At 48.6% G+C, this 16445-nt stretch overlaps 1 protein-coding gene across 1 annotated transcript in view; it reads right to left on the bottom strand.

Moving 5' to 3' along the window:
* Window positions 1–327: 327 nt before the first annotated feature.
* The window catches only part of ATP6V0D1 (ATPase H+ transporting V0 subunit d1), a 37966-nt gene continuing 21848 nt past the window's right edge, over window positions 328–16445 (bottom strand). Inside the window, exons 3-8 of the mRNA XM_061445471.1 lie at window positions 10915–11093; window positions 7807–7886; window positions 3974–4051; window positions 3154–3330; window positions 2142–2219; window positions 328–1652 (exon numbers count right to left, since the gene is read on the bottom strand). Coding sequence (XP_061301455.1) covers window positions 1491–1652; window positions 2142–2219; window positions 3154–3330; window positions 3974–4051; window positions 7807–7886; window positions 10915–11093 — 754 coding nt within the window. The 3' untranslated portion in view covers window positions 328–1490. The remainder of the gene's footprint in view (window positions 1653–2141; window positions 2220–3153; window positions 3331–3973; window positions 4052–7806; window positions 7887–10914; window positions 11094–16445) is intronic.

The raw sequence follows: 16445 nt of genomic DNA, 5'->3' as shown, positions 1-16445 counted from the left end.
CAGGAGGAGCTTGTGCCTCCTCCCCACTTCCCCTCCGCCCCCCAACCCAAGGGCTTCCTTGTCCTTGAGTTGCACCTCCTGGGCACTCATGACCTCAGCACCCATCTGCCCCCACAGACCGGGGAACGCTGCAGCTCAGTGTGCTCAGGAGTGAGTGTCCAGGGCCTCAGGGATAGTACATCATGCCTGGGGTAGAAACAAGTGTCCCAAGTCATGCAAAGAGCCACACCAGGCTCCACTACCACAAACACCAATTCCCTGGATGATGCAGATTCCTCTTGGGGATGCAGGAATAGGTGCTCAAGTTAGTAAGCAGGGAGAGCACAGTGCAGTAGGCAGATATTTATTGGTGTAGGCAGGAAGGGAAGCACAGGATAATACACACTGCAGAGTTGACCACAGCACAAGCTGGGACAGAGCTGCTCTCGATCCCTCCCTCCCTCCCTCCCTCCCTCCCAGCAGCAGCATCCAGCACGTTTCCCACCAGAGGAGAGAGGGAGGCTTCTCCGCTGCCACCAGTCATCTCTCAGACCTCCAGCCACAGCACAGCAGCCCAGGGTTTGGTTCCCTTACCACAAACAGCCAGGGCCTGGACAGGGTATGAGACATCTCCACCAACAGCTGCGCTCTGCACTCATCAGGATCTCCAAGGGCCAGTGGCAGGGGCACAGCTCCACAGCAACTGCCAGGCAGACACCCTGCACAGGGGAGTGGGATGCGCTAGCCTGGGGGATGCAAGTGTCCAGCACCATCCACAGAGCTAAAGGAACCAAACTCCTGCGTGGCTGCAAGAGGAACCTCCAAGCCATGGGTCTTCAGGGAAGGAAGAAGCTCAGCCAGCTTGTGGAACCCTTTCATGGCAGGAGGGAGACTGACAGAGCTGCTTCTGAGGACACAGGGAGGCCGTACTAGGGCAAACACTGTTGGAGCAGGGAGCAGTATGGCTCTGCCCTCCCAGTCCTACAGTCTCTTACCCAGTCCTGACCAGTCTCTCTCAGGTCAGGGTTAGCTACAGGGAGATACAGGGATTGCACAGCAGCATTGCCTACGCTACAAACCACACTCAAAACTAAATCTCACAGGATCAATACTGACTAGGAGGCGTGCAAAGCAATGACAAAGACGACCTGCAGCTATAGGAAACCTGATGTTTTCCTCTGCAGCAGTGGGAACCCCTTGGAGGCAGCAGCCCCCCCGTTAGTCCTGCTCTATGAGCATAAGCACATACAGTATTAGTACAGTAACACAGGGACTATTAGATATACAACAGGAGGTGTCCCTCCTGCCCTGGTCCCTCCAGATGCCTCACAGCACACACAACTCAAAATTCAGCTTGTGAATAATTTAACTAGCAACTGTACAGCCTCCTCATCTGGGTCAGCTCCACAGACAGGACATCCCTGGAGTCTGGGCAAGGGATAACTCAGGGAGTTAGACAGGGGTCCCTCCACATTCCAGGGGCAGGAGGGTCAGACAGGAGCAGAGCAGGGTTAGAAGATGGGAATGTAGTTGTCAATCTTGGTCCTGTGCCGCTGGGCAATGCACTCTGCAATCCACACAATGTTGCGGCACTCCTGCTCCTTCAGCTTCACAAAGGCATAGAAGACTCCGAAGTGGAACTGGTTGAGGAAAGCCAGCTTGTTCAGCTTCACCTGGGGAAAGCCCAGAGATGGACATGTCACTTGTCCATCTCAGTTCGGAGGAGCTGGTCAAGACAAGTGAGGAGCAGTTCAGGAGGTCCCGTGACTATCCCAGCACGCTGGAAGGCTCAGCACAGCTATCCTGCTCTGCATCTCACCAGGTCCTTGGGACAGCTCTAACCTACAGTACATGGCTTAGGACAGGCTCTGACATTTAAAGGGTGAACTATTTATACCCTCAGTACTGTGAAAATCCTCCTTTTCCATGTAATTACAGTGGTTTTACTATTGATTCACCAGCCTCCCAAACTTGCCTCCCACACTGCTCTAATGTATCTGGGTGAGAACATGGACTGAGCACCATGCTGGATTCCCACTCCTTTGCTGGAGCATCCTTTTCCTCCCCCCAGATTCTGTTCATCCAGATCACCTACTGCTCCCCTTAGCTTTGCAAATGGCACAGGTAGAGACAAGCCAAGAAGTGTCTTGGGGCTCACGTACCTCATGCTCAAAGAACCTGTCTTCAAGGGTCTTGTCTCCAGGGTTGCTGCCAGCCCCTTCAAACAGCAGCTTGTACTCCTGCAGGAAGACATTACAAGAGAATATACTCAAAGCCCCCCAAGCTCAACAGCATAGGGGGCCCTGGGCATCAAAGAGACATCCCAGCCACCCTGTCAGGTCAGCAGAAGACACAGAGAAGCCAAGTCTGCCCCGTGCACACATGAACGTTGGCAATGGGGTGCTGCCAGGACTGCACTGCACACACACCAGTTGAGGGCAATCCCCAGAGAGGCAGAGAAATAATTTATTTCATCTGTAAGCTTGTCCAGCCAGAGATCCCACCCCTCCTTTGAAATGTGCAGGTCTCAAAGCTGTATCGTTGCTTTGAACCTGCAGAAAGGATGCGTCAGGTACAGAGCCCTCTGTGTACAGACTGGGGTGTTTGGGCCCCTGTGCCCACAGACACTGCCACATGCCCTGGCTGCTTCAGTAAGGGGACACTGAGCTATCCAACTCCAAACAGGTCCCCAGCCATGCGCAAGATGAGCTTAAGGAACCCAGACACATCCAAAAAGTGTCCTCCCAGGTCAGTGTCTCCTCTGTGACTGAACGAGATCTCAAAGTAACCCACTCCGGCTGGGGAAGCAACAACTTCTCACTGAAGACACGCTTCCACCCCTAACCAGACAAAGAGAGACAGTCACTGCTGCCACATTGATACCTCATGGGTTTGGTGGTGAAGGCAGGCCCCACAGTGTGGGATGGGGTGCACAGAGCATGGATGGTCTCCCTACCACTACTGCAATGACAGCCATGACTAACAAACCAATGGCATCCCAGGCAAGCCAACTTCACTTTGGCCAAGAAGAGTACGGGACCAACAGGTACCAGCAGAAGACAGGCACCCCTCTCCTCAGGCTGTCAATCCACAAGTTCCCCCAGATATCTGAGAAACATTGACCCAGATCAGGTCCTTGCACCAGTCCTCATGGCTCTAACCCCAAGCACTCACAGGGTAGTAGTCAGCAACATTCTTGACTTGTTCGTAGTCATCTGCTCGGGCCAGCTGAGCCAGGCCCTCAGGGTAGAGCTTGCCACAGTGCGGGAACAGCTTTGCTCGGTCCTCCTTGGACAGCTCAGTCCCAAATGAGTTAATGGTGATGATGAACGCCCTCCGGTCAGCTTCGAACTGTGGGAGAAGAGCGGTTCACCTTGGGATGCAGCATCTTTGCCAGAGCCCAGCAAGTACTTATACTGCTCTGAACAGAACCACATCAGAAGGGCAGCATGAACAAACTGCTTTGGACACATATCTGGTGCTCAACCAGGGCAGGCTACACATGCAGGCTCCCAGTATGCCCAGTAGCTGGTGTGTGGGGAACAGTCAGGTGATGAAATCCCAATCCCATGCACAAGCCAAAGCACTGAGCAGAACCCTGCAGGGTCAAGGAGTTCCTCACCTACTGCCCCTGAGACCTGCACACCCCACAGCTAGCCTTGGCATGGAGACAGGCATGCACTGAACAGCTCCAGCTGTCTCCTGCTTCTTATCCATGTGATGAAGGTGTTGCCATGAAGGCAACAGATGGCCTTCTGTGCAACTGTGCATGCATGATGGGCAAGCCCATCATCTCCATCACCTGGGGAACCAAACCTGCTCAAGGTCATGTTCAGGCAGTGTTTTCCCAGGCATCCCAAAGCACAAGCAGAGTGTGCATGCAGTGCTGAGAAATATCTGGAGCATCCTTAATGCTGGCAGGCAAGCTGGGCCTGAGTACAGAACAGTGAGTATCACTGCAACAGCATCCAGCTATAGGGGTTTCCAGACCTACCTCCAGGATTGGGCACATAGCATCTGCTGTGGTACCTCCCAGCACCTTGCAGAACTTATAGAAGGACTCCAGGTAAGCCTGGAAAAGAAAGGGCAGGTGAGGACTCTCCTTCACAGGTTCATCTAGTGCCCCACAGAGCCATTCAGTAGAGGACAGACACAATGCAGGGATGCTCCCAGAAACACAGGAGCTCCCAACTCCACATGAACTTGGATGCCAAGCCCACACTAGGAACTGTGATTCCACAGGAGCCGGAGATGTAAATGGTTTTGGCTGGGTTGGTTCAAGTGACTCATGATCTTACTGCAGGCAAGATCCCCAGGCAGCAAAGTTAAAGCCCACTTTGCTCCTTTGAGTTGTCTTAACTCCACCACATTTACTGAAGTCTCGCACGGTTTCCTGACCCTGCTCTGGCCTCCACAAACACGCCAAGCCACGCAGACCCTAGGCTCAGAAAGTACCACTGTGTAAGCGGAGATAGGAGATGAGACAGGACATCTGTGAAGGAAACCAGCCATCCTCTGCAATCCTCTTTTCACACTGCAGCCGCTTGGTCACCATCCCAACTGGAGCACTGCAGAAAACATGTTAGGCTAAGCACAGCCATGCTGCCTCCAGGAAACCTAATCCTTTGCAGAGATACACTACAATCCAGCTGGAAGATGACTGTATCTCCCAGGGCGAGCCTATGAAGGCTGTGCATGGCTAAAAGTACTGCTCAGCAAAAACTTTCTCAGAAGTCATCACGTGATAAAATACCTCCCTGAACAGAGCACTGCAACTAGAATTACTTGGAAGGGATGGAATAAAATGATGCTGAGACATCACAAATCTCTGCTTTGTCACAACTCCAGGACTACGGATGGACCAAGAATGCACATGTTGGACACCCTCAGGCTCTGCACTAGGAAAGCACCTGGGTTACTGTGTTCTGTAAATATTTGCTACCACACAGTGCAAGAGGACACTGCTGGGAAAGCATCACACGTTAAAGAAACATCACCTCCAGTGCTTGCCACTGTTCAAGTGCAGGAGAGCACAGAGCATCAGTCTGCAGTTACCACAGGAACACGGACATGGATAATGGACTTTGCTTGAGGCCAACAGAAGAGGGAACCTGGATGAGAGGGTCAGTCACTGCCTCTGCCCTTCTTGGAATTCACACACAAGCCTAAGGCTCTACAAGCAAAAATTGGTGAACTCAAATATCCAGCACTGAATGAGGATCCAGTATCACAGACACCATGGGAACACAAACTAGAAATGTCATACGGGGTACACCCACCATGTACTCTCCAGTGTCCTGAACCCCTCAACCCAGAAACAGTTGTGTCTTTGCATTTAATAATCCTTAATGCACTTTACTTTCATGAACACACATATTCACCCTCTGCCTCCTCCTAGCCTCATCAGTCTGTCACACACAGCCTAAAGGGAGACCTGTGGCTTTGTCTAGCCACACTAACTTTTCCAACACTACCTACAGCTACCATCACAGCTTGGGTTCACTCCTCTTGCAGGCAAGGAACCCTAACCTTTTTTGCAGTTTCTCATGCAGAAGTCCTTGTACCCAAATCTTAAACATGTCCTCCTTAGCAGCTTCTCCTGTTCCACTGTTCATATTCAAAGATGAGAGAGGAGAGGAATGAGCGTTTAGAACAAACACAATTCAGATGCACGCAGCAGTACAGTAATATTTGTGCAGTTCTTTTCTACTGTTAGGAACAGATTACCTTGGAAAGATACTCTTGCTTAGGGCAATCAGAACCTAAGACTTCATTTAGTAGTAGAAAGAACAAGGAGGCCATCACTATACAAGCAGGGTTAGGATTACTTTGTTGCCTCTTCCATATATCACTCCACATTTATCACTCTACATTGATCTGCCTGCTGTATTTTACTGTTCAGTCACAAAGCTCCTTCAGCTATTTCCTAGAAGAAGGTCAACAACAAAGGCCAACAGTCAGCCAGCTTCACTTCAACAGAGCCATTAAAGATGTGGCAAAAAGGGAGGGAGCATTGAAAATAACGCCAGCATGCCTCCGCTGCAGAACTCTGCTGTTGACCATCCTCTACACTAATAGCTGACCACTTAATTTTTAACCTCTGCTCCCCGTCTTAACCATATTTCCATTCAAGAACCTTCTCACTTGTCAGTGCTAACAAGAAAGCCTTGTAATTGCTTTCCTCTTATGAATGCTGCTCAAAGCTTTTGTCTACATGCTCATGGATTCCTTCAAAAAACCTTCAGTAAGTCTGGGAGGTAGTGCTTCCCCTTCCCGTACCAACTCCTTCAGGCCACCGGCATCTAACCCAGGCACTCGCCTGCTGTGCTCCTCAGAGCAGCTCTGTGCACATTTCAATCCTGATTTTATTTCCCTTATTTGCCTATGGAGACCATTTGCATTGTATTATACATTTTCCAGTCCCTGGGGAGAGAGGTGGCTTCGAGTGAGAATCTGTAAGTGGCAGTTACCTTTTACCCTCACATCCCTCTGATCTGTAACTGACACAGCCCCGTGTTCCCTGGGGGCTGCTCTTCAGCAAGAGCCAGTCCCAGCATATACCAAGGGATTATCGGGCATCCACACTCCCATTTGGAGTTAGGGAGAGCAGAATGCAAACCATTATCAGGCCTCAGAAAGGAGATGGGAAAGGATGTAGCAGCTGGGACCCAAGGACCCATTGGGACCCACACTCCCTAATCTTTTGTCCTGCGCAGAGGTCTGCACCCTGCAAGGCTGCAGATACTTATGCAAACAGGAATTCCTCCCACCATTACAGCAAAAGACCAGTACATGCCAGAGGCCACACACTGCTGGGCATGACTGCTGACACACAGCTCCTTCTCCTCTCCCTTCACCTTCTTTCCTTCACGCCTGGCTTGTTCTCTGCCTCTCCCACCAGGCCATGGCTTCCTTGGGAAGCAGAGGTCACACTGACTACAGGCTGGCCGTGACTAGCCAAAACAAGGCTGGCAGATACAATCTGTATCCCACCCTTAATCCAGAGAGTAGAGATGGAGCGATAGACACAGCCTGCACATAAACACATGCTGTGATACTGCCAGCTAAAACCAGACAGGGCCTGCAGAGATGACAGTTCCCTGTATGGGCTCAGGACAAGTTGATCCTTAGCCCTCCCTCATCCCTTTGCCAATACTCTCCCAGCCTGCAGGACTCCTCCACCCCAGCTGCACCTTTTACTCTGCTGAACCAAGATCGTCTAACCCCAGCCACAGCCACTGAAGGCTGGAGCAGGCTGTTGGAGGCTCTTCTAAAAGAGCTCAAGAGAGAGAGCCAAGCCTGTGGAAGGCTTTCGGCAATGTTAATGTTAACCTTAGCCCTCTGAATGCACTCAACTACACATCTGAACTCATGCGGTTAAGAGGGAACCTTCTCCTGCCTGCTTGGGGCCTGAGAAAATTCAAAGGCATAAATTCTGCAAAATCTCTTGCACAGACTCTTCACAGTTTGATAACTCAAAAAAAAAAAAATATCCCAAAACAACAAAACACCCCACTCCGCCTACCTAGCTAATGTAATTCTGCAGAGCTGGGTTATGGGATGGCAGGGACCTCCAAGTGCACTCTCTTTACTTTCCAGTGGATGCAACCACTTCTTGATCATGTTTACTCTATCACTACTCCAGGGAAGAAAAGAAGAGAAAAATCAAAGTTACTTTTAAGTCTACTCCAAGAGGAAAACACCCTCCCATCTTTGGTTGAAGAAAGCCAACCTAGGCTGGAGCTCCTGACCCAAGAAACACCTCTAGTCATACTAGGAATAACCAGGCAAGTTAACATCTCTTTCCTTTCCTACAGATTCACTCACCTTATACAGTGTGTTTCGAATTATTTCAATGTTCATTTCATCCAGGTCCTGTTCAGATATACAGTCTTGGAAGAAAGCAGCTGAAACAGAGCCACAGACAGAGTCAGCATTGCCCTAACCAGATTCATGCCCAGCACCTCCCAGACTCTTCAACAATACCAGGCAATAGCACACCCTGTGTTGAGCTTGACCCTCCTAGGCTTGGCCCTTATCTTCAGTAGCCACTAAATTGCCATGATTCAAAATGTCAGGCTCCACCATGGTTCCACAGGCCACAATAATTTCTGGGGTTCTCCCATGAAAATCTTTCTTCACCCCTTAGTCCTATGGTTTGGTTAACAGCCTGTTCTAAGCTCTAAACCCCAGCATCAGGGCCAGATCAGCCCATGTTCAAAAACCAGCAAAACCCAAACTCTTCCTAGATGCAGGTATTCAGAGGTGACAAGACAGCCTCCCAGCTGTCCGCTTAGGAATCTGTGAGACAGTGGCTATCAAGTCCTGAGGAATTTGGTGCTTTTCCCTCCTTCTCCAATGAGGCATGGAGATGTCACAGCTCCTGCAGCCCATAACACTCCATGGTTGGAGTCAGGAGCTGTTTCTCCTGACCAGGTCTATCAGTCCCATTTTCCACCTCTTCCAAGGACTTCTATTTCTTTATCTGGAGGCAAGAAACAGGAGACAGGATCAACTAGTGGCTTTTGTGGTAGGATGCTCAGCCCTACATACTTTGCCAAAGTATCTCTGGGAAGGAGTCTGAGAAAATGTTTCCACAGATTTCAGACCTAACACAAGGTACTTCAAGCTCTAGATAAAGATGAGTCTTGTATATCTAATATAAGGCTGTTGTGCTCTTGCTGACAAGCGACTGGTACAATAAAACCCATTGACGGGACTTTTAATGACTTCTACTCTCCCTCAGCAACCAACTTTGCTGAATTTGCTACACAGAGAAATATGATCTTTCTCAGCTTACACAGTCCAGCTGGGGCTAAAGAGCACTGCACTCATGCTGAGAGCTGACCAGTGCTCTGCTCTGTGTGACAAATCAGGTATGATGCAGGCTCACACCTCTGATGTGTGCAGCTTCTATAGCAACCGGACTGTCGGTCTAGACAGACTTGAACCGGGGTCAACCCCACCAAGGTTTCTTTGCAAGAGCATCAGAGACCAATGCCACGTAGCTGGAGGAGCACTGCTCCCTCGGTTGGCAAAAACGAAAACAGAGTGTGCCAGGACTGGTTTTTCACTGCAAGACTCCCTGGCTAGCTTAGCTAGCTAAGCAGTGGCTACTTCAGAGTAGCAGAGGAATGAGAACACAGCTATTTCAGTTCTTGGCCCTCCAATATCCCAAATTAAGCTAACAGCAAGTCTTATTTTGCCCTGCTAACCTATGAAAGCCATTTGGGGTTAGGCATTCCTACCAAGCCACATAGCTACTCAAGTACTTTTAGGAGATAGAGCTTCTGTTTCCTTGCGTGTGGTCACTGGAAAGAGTGCAAGTTAAACAACTGGAGCCTACATGCCTGCTTGTTTAGGCAACACAGCTACTCCCCATGTTCTCCTGCTGAAGAAATGCCACACTAGATGGTACACAGCCTCAAGGGCATGGCTAGGGCGAAAGGTTTGAAGAAGAAGTCAGCATAGCCAGGGCAGAAGCAGGCAAAAGTGAGTCATGTACAAGTACATGAATGCAAGAGGCAAAGACCCTTAACTGCCAGATGCGCTCTCCAGAACCACCTTGTTGCTGTAATGGGGCTTTTTCACTCTTTTTTTTTTTTTTCACAGCTGGAAGCTTTGAGGTTTCTGAAACAGTATCTTTGAAATATCCTTATCTTACTCCCAAAATGGGAAAGTTCTCACTTACTCATCAGGAGGATTTTCTTCCCACACATCATCCCTACAGCAGGTTCAATTCAGCTGCATGCAGAACCTCCATTCTGCTGTGTCACTGCCTCACCTTGCAACCCAGATCTCTTGAGACAAGCTTCCCCTCCTCTGCTGGGCTCTATCTGGCAAGCCATTTTTCCATGACAGCTACTTCAGTTGCCCCATTATTACATAGAGCACTTGCAAAAGCACTTTCAGTTCCAAAACCAACTATTTCTATCATAGACAATATGATGATTTTGTGTGTTTTGTTCTTTTTAGCAACCCCAAAACAATGATTAACCACTGACTCAGCTGTACCTCATTGTTTTTGCCCACAGAGGCTAAACTAGCAAGTCACCTGTGACTACCTCCCCTACTATTGTATAAGGGTTTCATATTTTCTCCAGAACCACTTCCTACACCTTTGATCTTTAAAGAATGTTCTGTCTGAATAGCTGTTCATAAGACACCTGGTTTTAGCATTATGTGCCTCCTGGTCAAGGCCTGTACCACTGAGACAGTATTCCTCAGCACAGGATCTTGCTACACAATGAACTTAAAAAGGTTTTGGAGACTTTTCTTTTGCTGTTGCTGTTTGAGCTTGGAGGATTTTGTATATAAAGAGCTTTCCTCCATCTAGAGCTAATTTTCTCATGTGCAAGGGCACGTGCAGATCTCTCTGATTCTCTATAAAAATTGCCTACAAGAAATTGCCCAATGGTCCAACTAAAAGTGCTGGAAATTAAGTGACTCATTCCAGAAGAGGAGCTGACAGCTCTTCACTAAAGAAGCCAAGTATCTCATGACAATTACTGAGAGGTCTTAGAAAATGTGATCTCTTCAAACTTTCCCCTTCCTCCCTAATTGCAGGTGATGTTTCCCAGAAGTGCTGGTAAATGGACATATCTAGCAGACCAGATCTAACTACATCCGCACTGCCACCGCAGCTCAAGGCCTGGCTCACACAAATCAAACTCCCCATCAGCCTGTACTACCAGTGTGCTGGTTTGGACATTTGCTGTGAACTAGCTGGTCCTCCAGAGATAAAACTGGCTTAGGACAGGCATAAACCTGAACTCAAGCCCAGCCACCACAGGCAGTAGAGCCACAGCTGTGCACTACCCATCACTTTGTCTTCCTGGCACAAAACTTAGGCTTAGTTGGACCTAGTTAGACTGGGGGAAAAAGGGACATCTGCTCCACACACAGCTGAGAGGTATTTTGAAAGGCTTCACTCACCCAGGGGAGTGTCCACCAGGATTGCATTGTAGAGCTCCGCAGGCGTCTGAGCAATGTTCACAGCTTCCATCTGCTCAAAACTTCCCAGAGGATGGCACTTGGGCACCAGTTCGGAAATGGAACGCTGGTGCAGAGTCCCAGTGATCAGCAGAATGACGTTGTCAATCATGTAGCTGTACCTGGAGGAATGCCAGAGGAAGCCTGTCACAATTCAAGTAATATAAAAACCAGCACTGGCACCAGACAGGCACACGTCTTCAGTTCCCGTAAGCATGTCCAGAACGATGCACCCTTACCACAAAAAAATAGTAAGGGGTCTCCTTAGTGTCTCCTTATCATGCCAGACTAGGAAAAGGGCATCAAACACAGTCCTAGGCCATAATTTATGCTACACACCATCTGGGTATCTCCTACCTACCAGTGAAGAGTTGTAAGGGACTTCTGGAGGTATCTGGACCAATGCCCTCCCCCAAACATTGCCAGCTCCAGCTGAACTTTGCATTATTTGCAAGGATTTGTAGATCTCACAACCTCCCTGGGGCTCTGCTTCAGTGTCTGATCACACTCACAATGAAAAGTCTTTTCCTAACAGCTCATCGAAATTTTCCCTCATGGCCACGTCTGATGTCTCTCATCCTGACCCCACACATGTCCAAGAAGAGCCTGGCTGCAGCTTCCTCATATCTTTCCACAAGGAACATTTCTCCCTTCAGCATTCCCACTGCTCTCCTTGCATCACCATGCTCTACAGACCAGCAAAGGGGAAATCTGCAGAACGCCTGGTGCAAGCTCAGCTTCAGTGCCAGCAGCAGTGCTCCACCTTGCCAAGACTATGGAGAAAGGATCATGCTTCTGCAGCCCCACTCCCTTCCCAAAACAATAGGGCTGGCAGCTTTGGCACAACCTTCATTCACACCCTCACAAAACTACACACAAGGTCTTTTACACCTCTGCCATCAAAAGTTAGGAAGTTCTTTGTACTAGCCCATGTTATGATGTCCCTACCCAACTTCTCTGCTTATGTTATACAGGATTAGCAGATTCAGTCTACACCACTCAGCACAATTTCCACCAACACAAGCTCTTTGTGGCCCTTCTCTCCCGTATATCCTTGTTTCTCTTGCAAAAAGGCTGACTGCCTTCTCCAAGCAAAAGACCCAAGCAAGGGATCAAGGCACCATGTAAACACAAGATGAGAGACGAAGTTTCCCCAGCAAGAACAGAAGAGGTGCTGTAGGCATGTTCATCACCAGCTGAACTATAAGAAAACCAAGCTGAGAACATGAACATCAAGCAAGATGAGTCTTTTTCCAGTCAGGAGTAGATGCTTTTGCAAATGTCCCTCAGCAGCCCAGTGAAGAGGCACAGATGCTGGAATAGCAGGGTAATTGGGATTTTACAATCCCTTGCTTTCACTGCTAAAACTCTAAAAAGTGAGATGATGGAAGAGACCTGAAGAGACATGCTCCAAGACAAATAAGATCAGGACTTGAACTAGAACGGCTGAAGCAGCTGTGCAAAGAACTGGAACATTGTTGAGGCTGAGGTTCACATGTACTGGAGGACCAAAGAAAGGGAACTTAAGGCCAGCAGCACACTGGGACTGGGACAAGGGCAGAGCTGGCAAGGCTCTGCACATGTTTGTCAGGCAGGCATTGGGATGTTCCTGGTCTTTATCTTCCCGAGCTAACAAGAAGGGCATAGTGCAGGCCTGTTTCCTCTTGAACCACATCAAAGGCAGGTAAGTTGAGCCAGTTAGAGGCAGATTTCAGTAGTTTTTATTAGATGTGGTCTCTACCTCTCAAACGGACTCAAAGGGCATGTCCATGAACAAATCCACACCTTAGTTCCTCAAACAGGTGCTGCTTGTTTCTCCACACCACAGGGCTGGTAATGTGCCTCCTGGCCCTACTATTTTTGCAGAGAACCTTTCTCTGTTTGCAGCCTACCTTTCCAGGGGTGTTCAATCTAGAACCAGGACAACCAGTGCAAGCTTCATGTCCTAGGAAACCTCCTTTTGCCTTTTAATCGACAAAGTCATTATCTGCTTCTGTTTGTGCAGCCTCTCACCACAGAGATGACTGCAATCTCCAGACAGCAAGAATAGCCTGTTTATGAGAACTGAGGGCAAGTCCCTTGCAGTAAGCAGCTGGTTCCTGGTAAATACAAGCATCTGCACTCCAACGGATCTCCATGAGGTGTACCAGACCAAGGACACAAACCATCCTTTACCAGCTCCACCACTTGACCTCAAACATGTAAGTTTGCTTAGTGCGACACAGTGGCTTTCAGGAAAGACCACACACAGGACTATTCTCACCAAAATAAGGCAACAACACAGGACCAGACTGTATTTGTTTCTTCAACTCAATCTACAATAAAGGAACAGGCAAGGTAATGTGGTCATGGCACAGTATGCTAGCACTCCTCTTTCCTGATCTCAGCTTGCTCCACCATGGATGTTGCTCTCCACAAGCTATTTGAGTTGCAAGGAGCCTGGCCAAAGTCAACCACACAAGAGGAACTGAGGGGAGAATGCCTGGAGCTGTTTCTGTTCACAGGTCTTCAGAGCAGCTTAGCTTTGATTTCCTGGAGTCACACCGAACTCATCCATGCCCTCCCAGCCCAGCTCAGCATGAAAGCCAGGCTTGGGAAGAACAGCCCAAGTCTAACCTCTTCATGCATGAGAAGCTCTTGCTTTCAGACTGATGGTCCCAGGAATGACAACCAAGCTCTCCCCATTTCATAACTTGCTTGTTTCCTCATCCTTCAGGGAAGTCTGGGGAAATGCACACTCTAAAGACCAAATGCCAAGGTCTCTAAGCAGGCCTGGCACCAACTTTTTGTTGGTTTTTTGTACTTTACCTATTGAAACTACTTAAATCTTGCTGTTAGAGCAGGATTCATCCCTGCAGGAGGAGAAAGAGTTACTATGTGCAAGACAGAGGGGAAATTTCTCATTCAGATTTCCACTATGACAGCATTTCAAGCCTTTACAATAATGAGAGCTGCAGCTAGATAAAGGTCTACTCCTGCCTGCTGAGGCCAGGCAGACACCAGCACCACTACCAAATCCTTACTGATAGCTCTATTCCCTTCAAGCAAAGCTGGACCACACTTATTCCCATTCAATCCCTGCTTTAACCCAGTAAAACCAGTCATGACTACAAATCAAGTGTCTAGTGCCAGGAGAGCTGGAAAAGCTTCTTCTCATCTGTGGAAGGGGCAACACTTGCTTTCCTTTGCCAAGTCCAAACAAGAATGCATCTGCCTCCAGTAGCACAGCTGTACTAAGACAGTATCAGAGGTCCTGGCCATGCTGGCATTTCCTCCAAGGCCTGAATGATTAGATTTATTACAGGGGCAGCAGTTTTCTTAAGAACATCCACCTACTTGTTTAATAGAGCAGCTTTTGTCATCATCCTCCTCATCTCCTATTAGATTCTGACCAGCTTCAAAGGTTTCAGCTTTTATGGTTAATGCATACTCAGACCCCTTCAAAAGCATTTTAACCTTTACTAACTCTCAGTGCAGCTAATAAGAGGTACACATCACAAAACAGGAGTCACTTGCAACACCATGAATGCTTACTGCTGCCTGCTTAGCAAGGAAAAAGAGATTGGGACATAGGATGGTCTGGTAGAGAGTGGAGACCTGAGACACTTGTCTGGTGGAGACTGGAGACACCAACCAGCTCCTTGGTGAGGACAAGCCTCTGCACTAGCTCATGTGAACACTCTCGGTAGGATCTCGGAGGAGAAAACACTACATGGAGGCTCTGTGCAAGCTACACCCAGTGACACAAGGTGCCAGGGTCTTAATTAAGAGATAAAATGGTACCTTTTCTTAAGTTCCCCACCTTGCCTCCACAAAGACCATAGCAAAACTCTCTTGGGCAAGAAGGTGTTTTATACTCCTCCTCTAAGCTGCTCCCTCCCCACACAAGGAGATGGACACAAAACGAGTGTATGTTTGGCCAGTTTCATATTCACAGTTACACCCTGCCTCATTCTTCCTGTCACCACTGCACTGAGGTGTGGTATATTCCAGAAATTCACATTCACAGAAACACAATTTCAAGTTGATACCGACAAGGGTCCTCAACATCTCACAAGATAGCACAATTTCTTATTAAAGAACAGAAAAGAGTCAGCAAGCATAGAAATACCATCCACAGCAGGAGAGGTGATGGTTTAGAGCTTCCTGAAGTCTGAGACAAGAGTAAGTACCACAGAACCCTAGAATGGTTTGGGTTGGAAGGGACCTTAAAGCTCACCCAGTTCCAACCCCCTGACATGGGCAGGAACACCTTCCACTAGAGCAGGTTGCTCCAAGCCCCATCCAACCTGGCCTTGAGCACTGCCAGGGATAGGGCAGCCACAGCTTCTCTGGGCAATCTCACAAAGAAGAACTTCTTCCTAACATCTAATCTCAATCCTTCCTCTGTCAGTTTAAAGCCATTCCCCTTTGTCTTGTCCCTACAGGCCCTTGTCCAAAGCCTCTCTTCAGGTTTCTTGTAGCCCCTTTAGGCACTTGAAGCTGCTCTAAGGTCTTCCCTGAGTCTTCTCCAGGCTGAACAAGCCCAGCTTTCCCAGTCTGTCTCCAGAGTGGAGGTGCTCCACCTCTCGCAGCATCTTCACTCCTCCAGTGACACCCAGGTCAGCACAATGCACACTGGGTGACACTTGCATAACAATAACAAAGCCAGGCTAGGATATGCCTAGAAAAGCCAAAAGGTGTGTGTGTGGTGAGGGAAATGTTCCTTCCATGAGCAGTAGGTCAGAGAGATTGTTCTCCCTGCTGGCTATGGGAGCTATGGTCTCAGACTGGCACAATAGAGACCTCCCAGAAAGAAAAGTGGACAGACAAGCTCCAGAAGCTAACTTGTCATCTGTGAATGGAGGATCTTCAAGGAGTAATAGAGCACACATGCAAAAGCCATGTGCAGGTTCTTTGACAATGTACATGCTCCTTCTCCTGCTGGAGTTACTTAAATACAAATGAGACATGCAAGAAAGATTGCAATGGCCCACTGAACATTGGGAAAGACTTTTTATAGCAGAGGAGCACATGAAATTCATGAAAGCTCATCACAACTTGGCATTTACAACTTGGCCTGAAGGCACTCAGGCATAGCCCTGCAAGGCAGTGACCCCAAGACAATTAGGGCTTCTCCCTCCCCCACTTACTAATCTAATCTTCAAGAGTCATTGTCCTGTGGCAGATAGGTTGGGTTTTTTATTGCTTTCTGCTCCAGGATACTGAAGAAACCGTAAACAATAATGCAAGTGGTCACAAAGCATGACTAATGACAGAACATTGCACGACCTGCACGATCCTGTTTCTCAGGGATCCTCTGAAAGCCTTGCAAAGCCAAACTGTAGCTTAACAGCTGCTGGCCAAGAGGTCATGAGGACAGCCCTCCTGTCAACAGTGGGATGAGGCACAAGTGCACAAGCTAGGCTGCAGCTTAGGTTTTGCTGGGATGGGTTAAGGTATTGTATTGCTCAGGCAATTTTAATGCTAAGACC

This window comes from Pezoporus flaviventris, unplaced genomic scaffold, assembly GCF_033815535.1.
Source record: "Pezoporus flaviventris isolate CSIRO_AGI_PZ_B2104156 unplaced genomic scaffold, CSIRO_AGI_Pfla_v1 ptg000004l, whole genome shotgun sequence".
Lineage (NCBI taxonomy): Eukaryota > Metazoa > Chordata > Aves > Psittaciformes > Psittacidae > Pezoporus > Pezoporus flaviventris.
The sequence above is the reverse complement of the archived record's forward strand: the minus strand, read 5'-3'. Positions and strand labels throughout refer to the sequence as shown.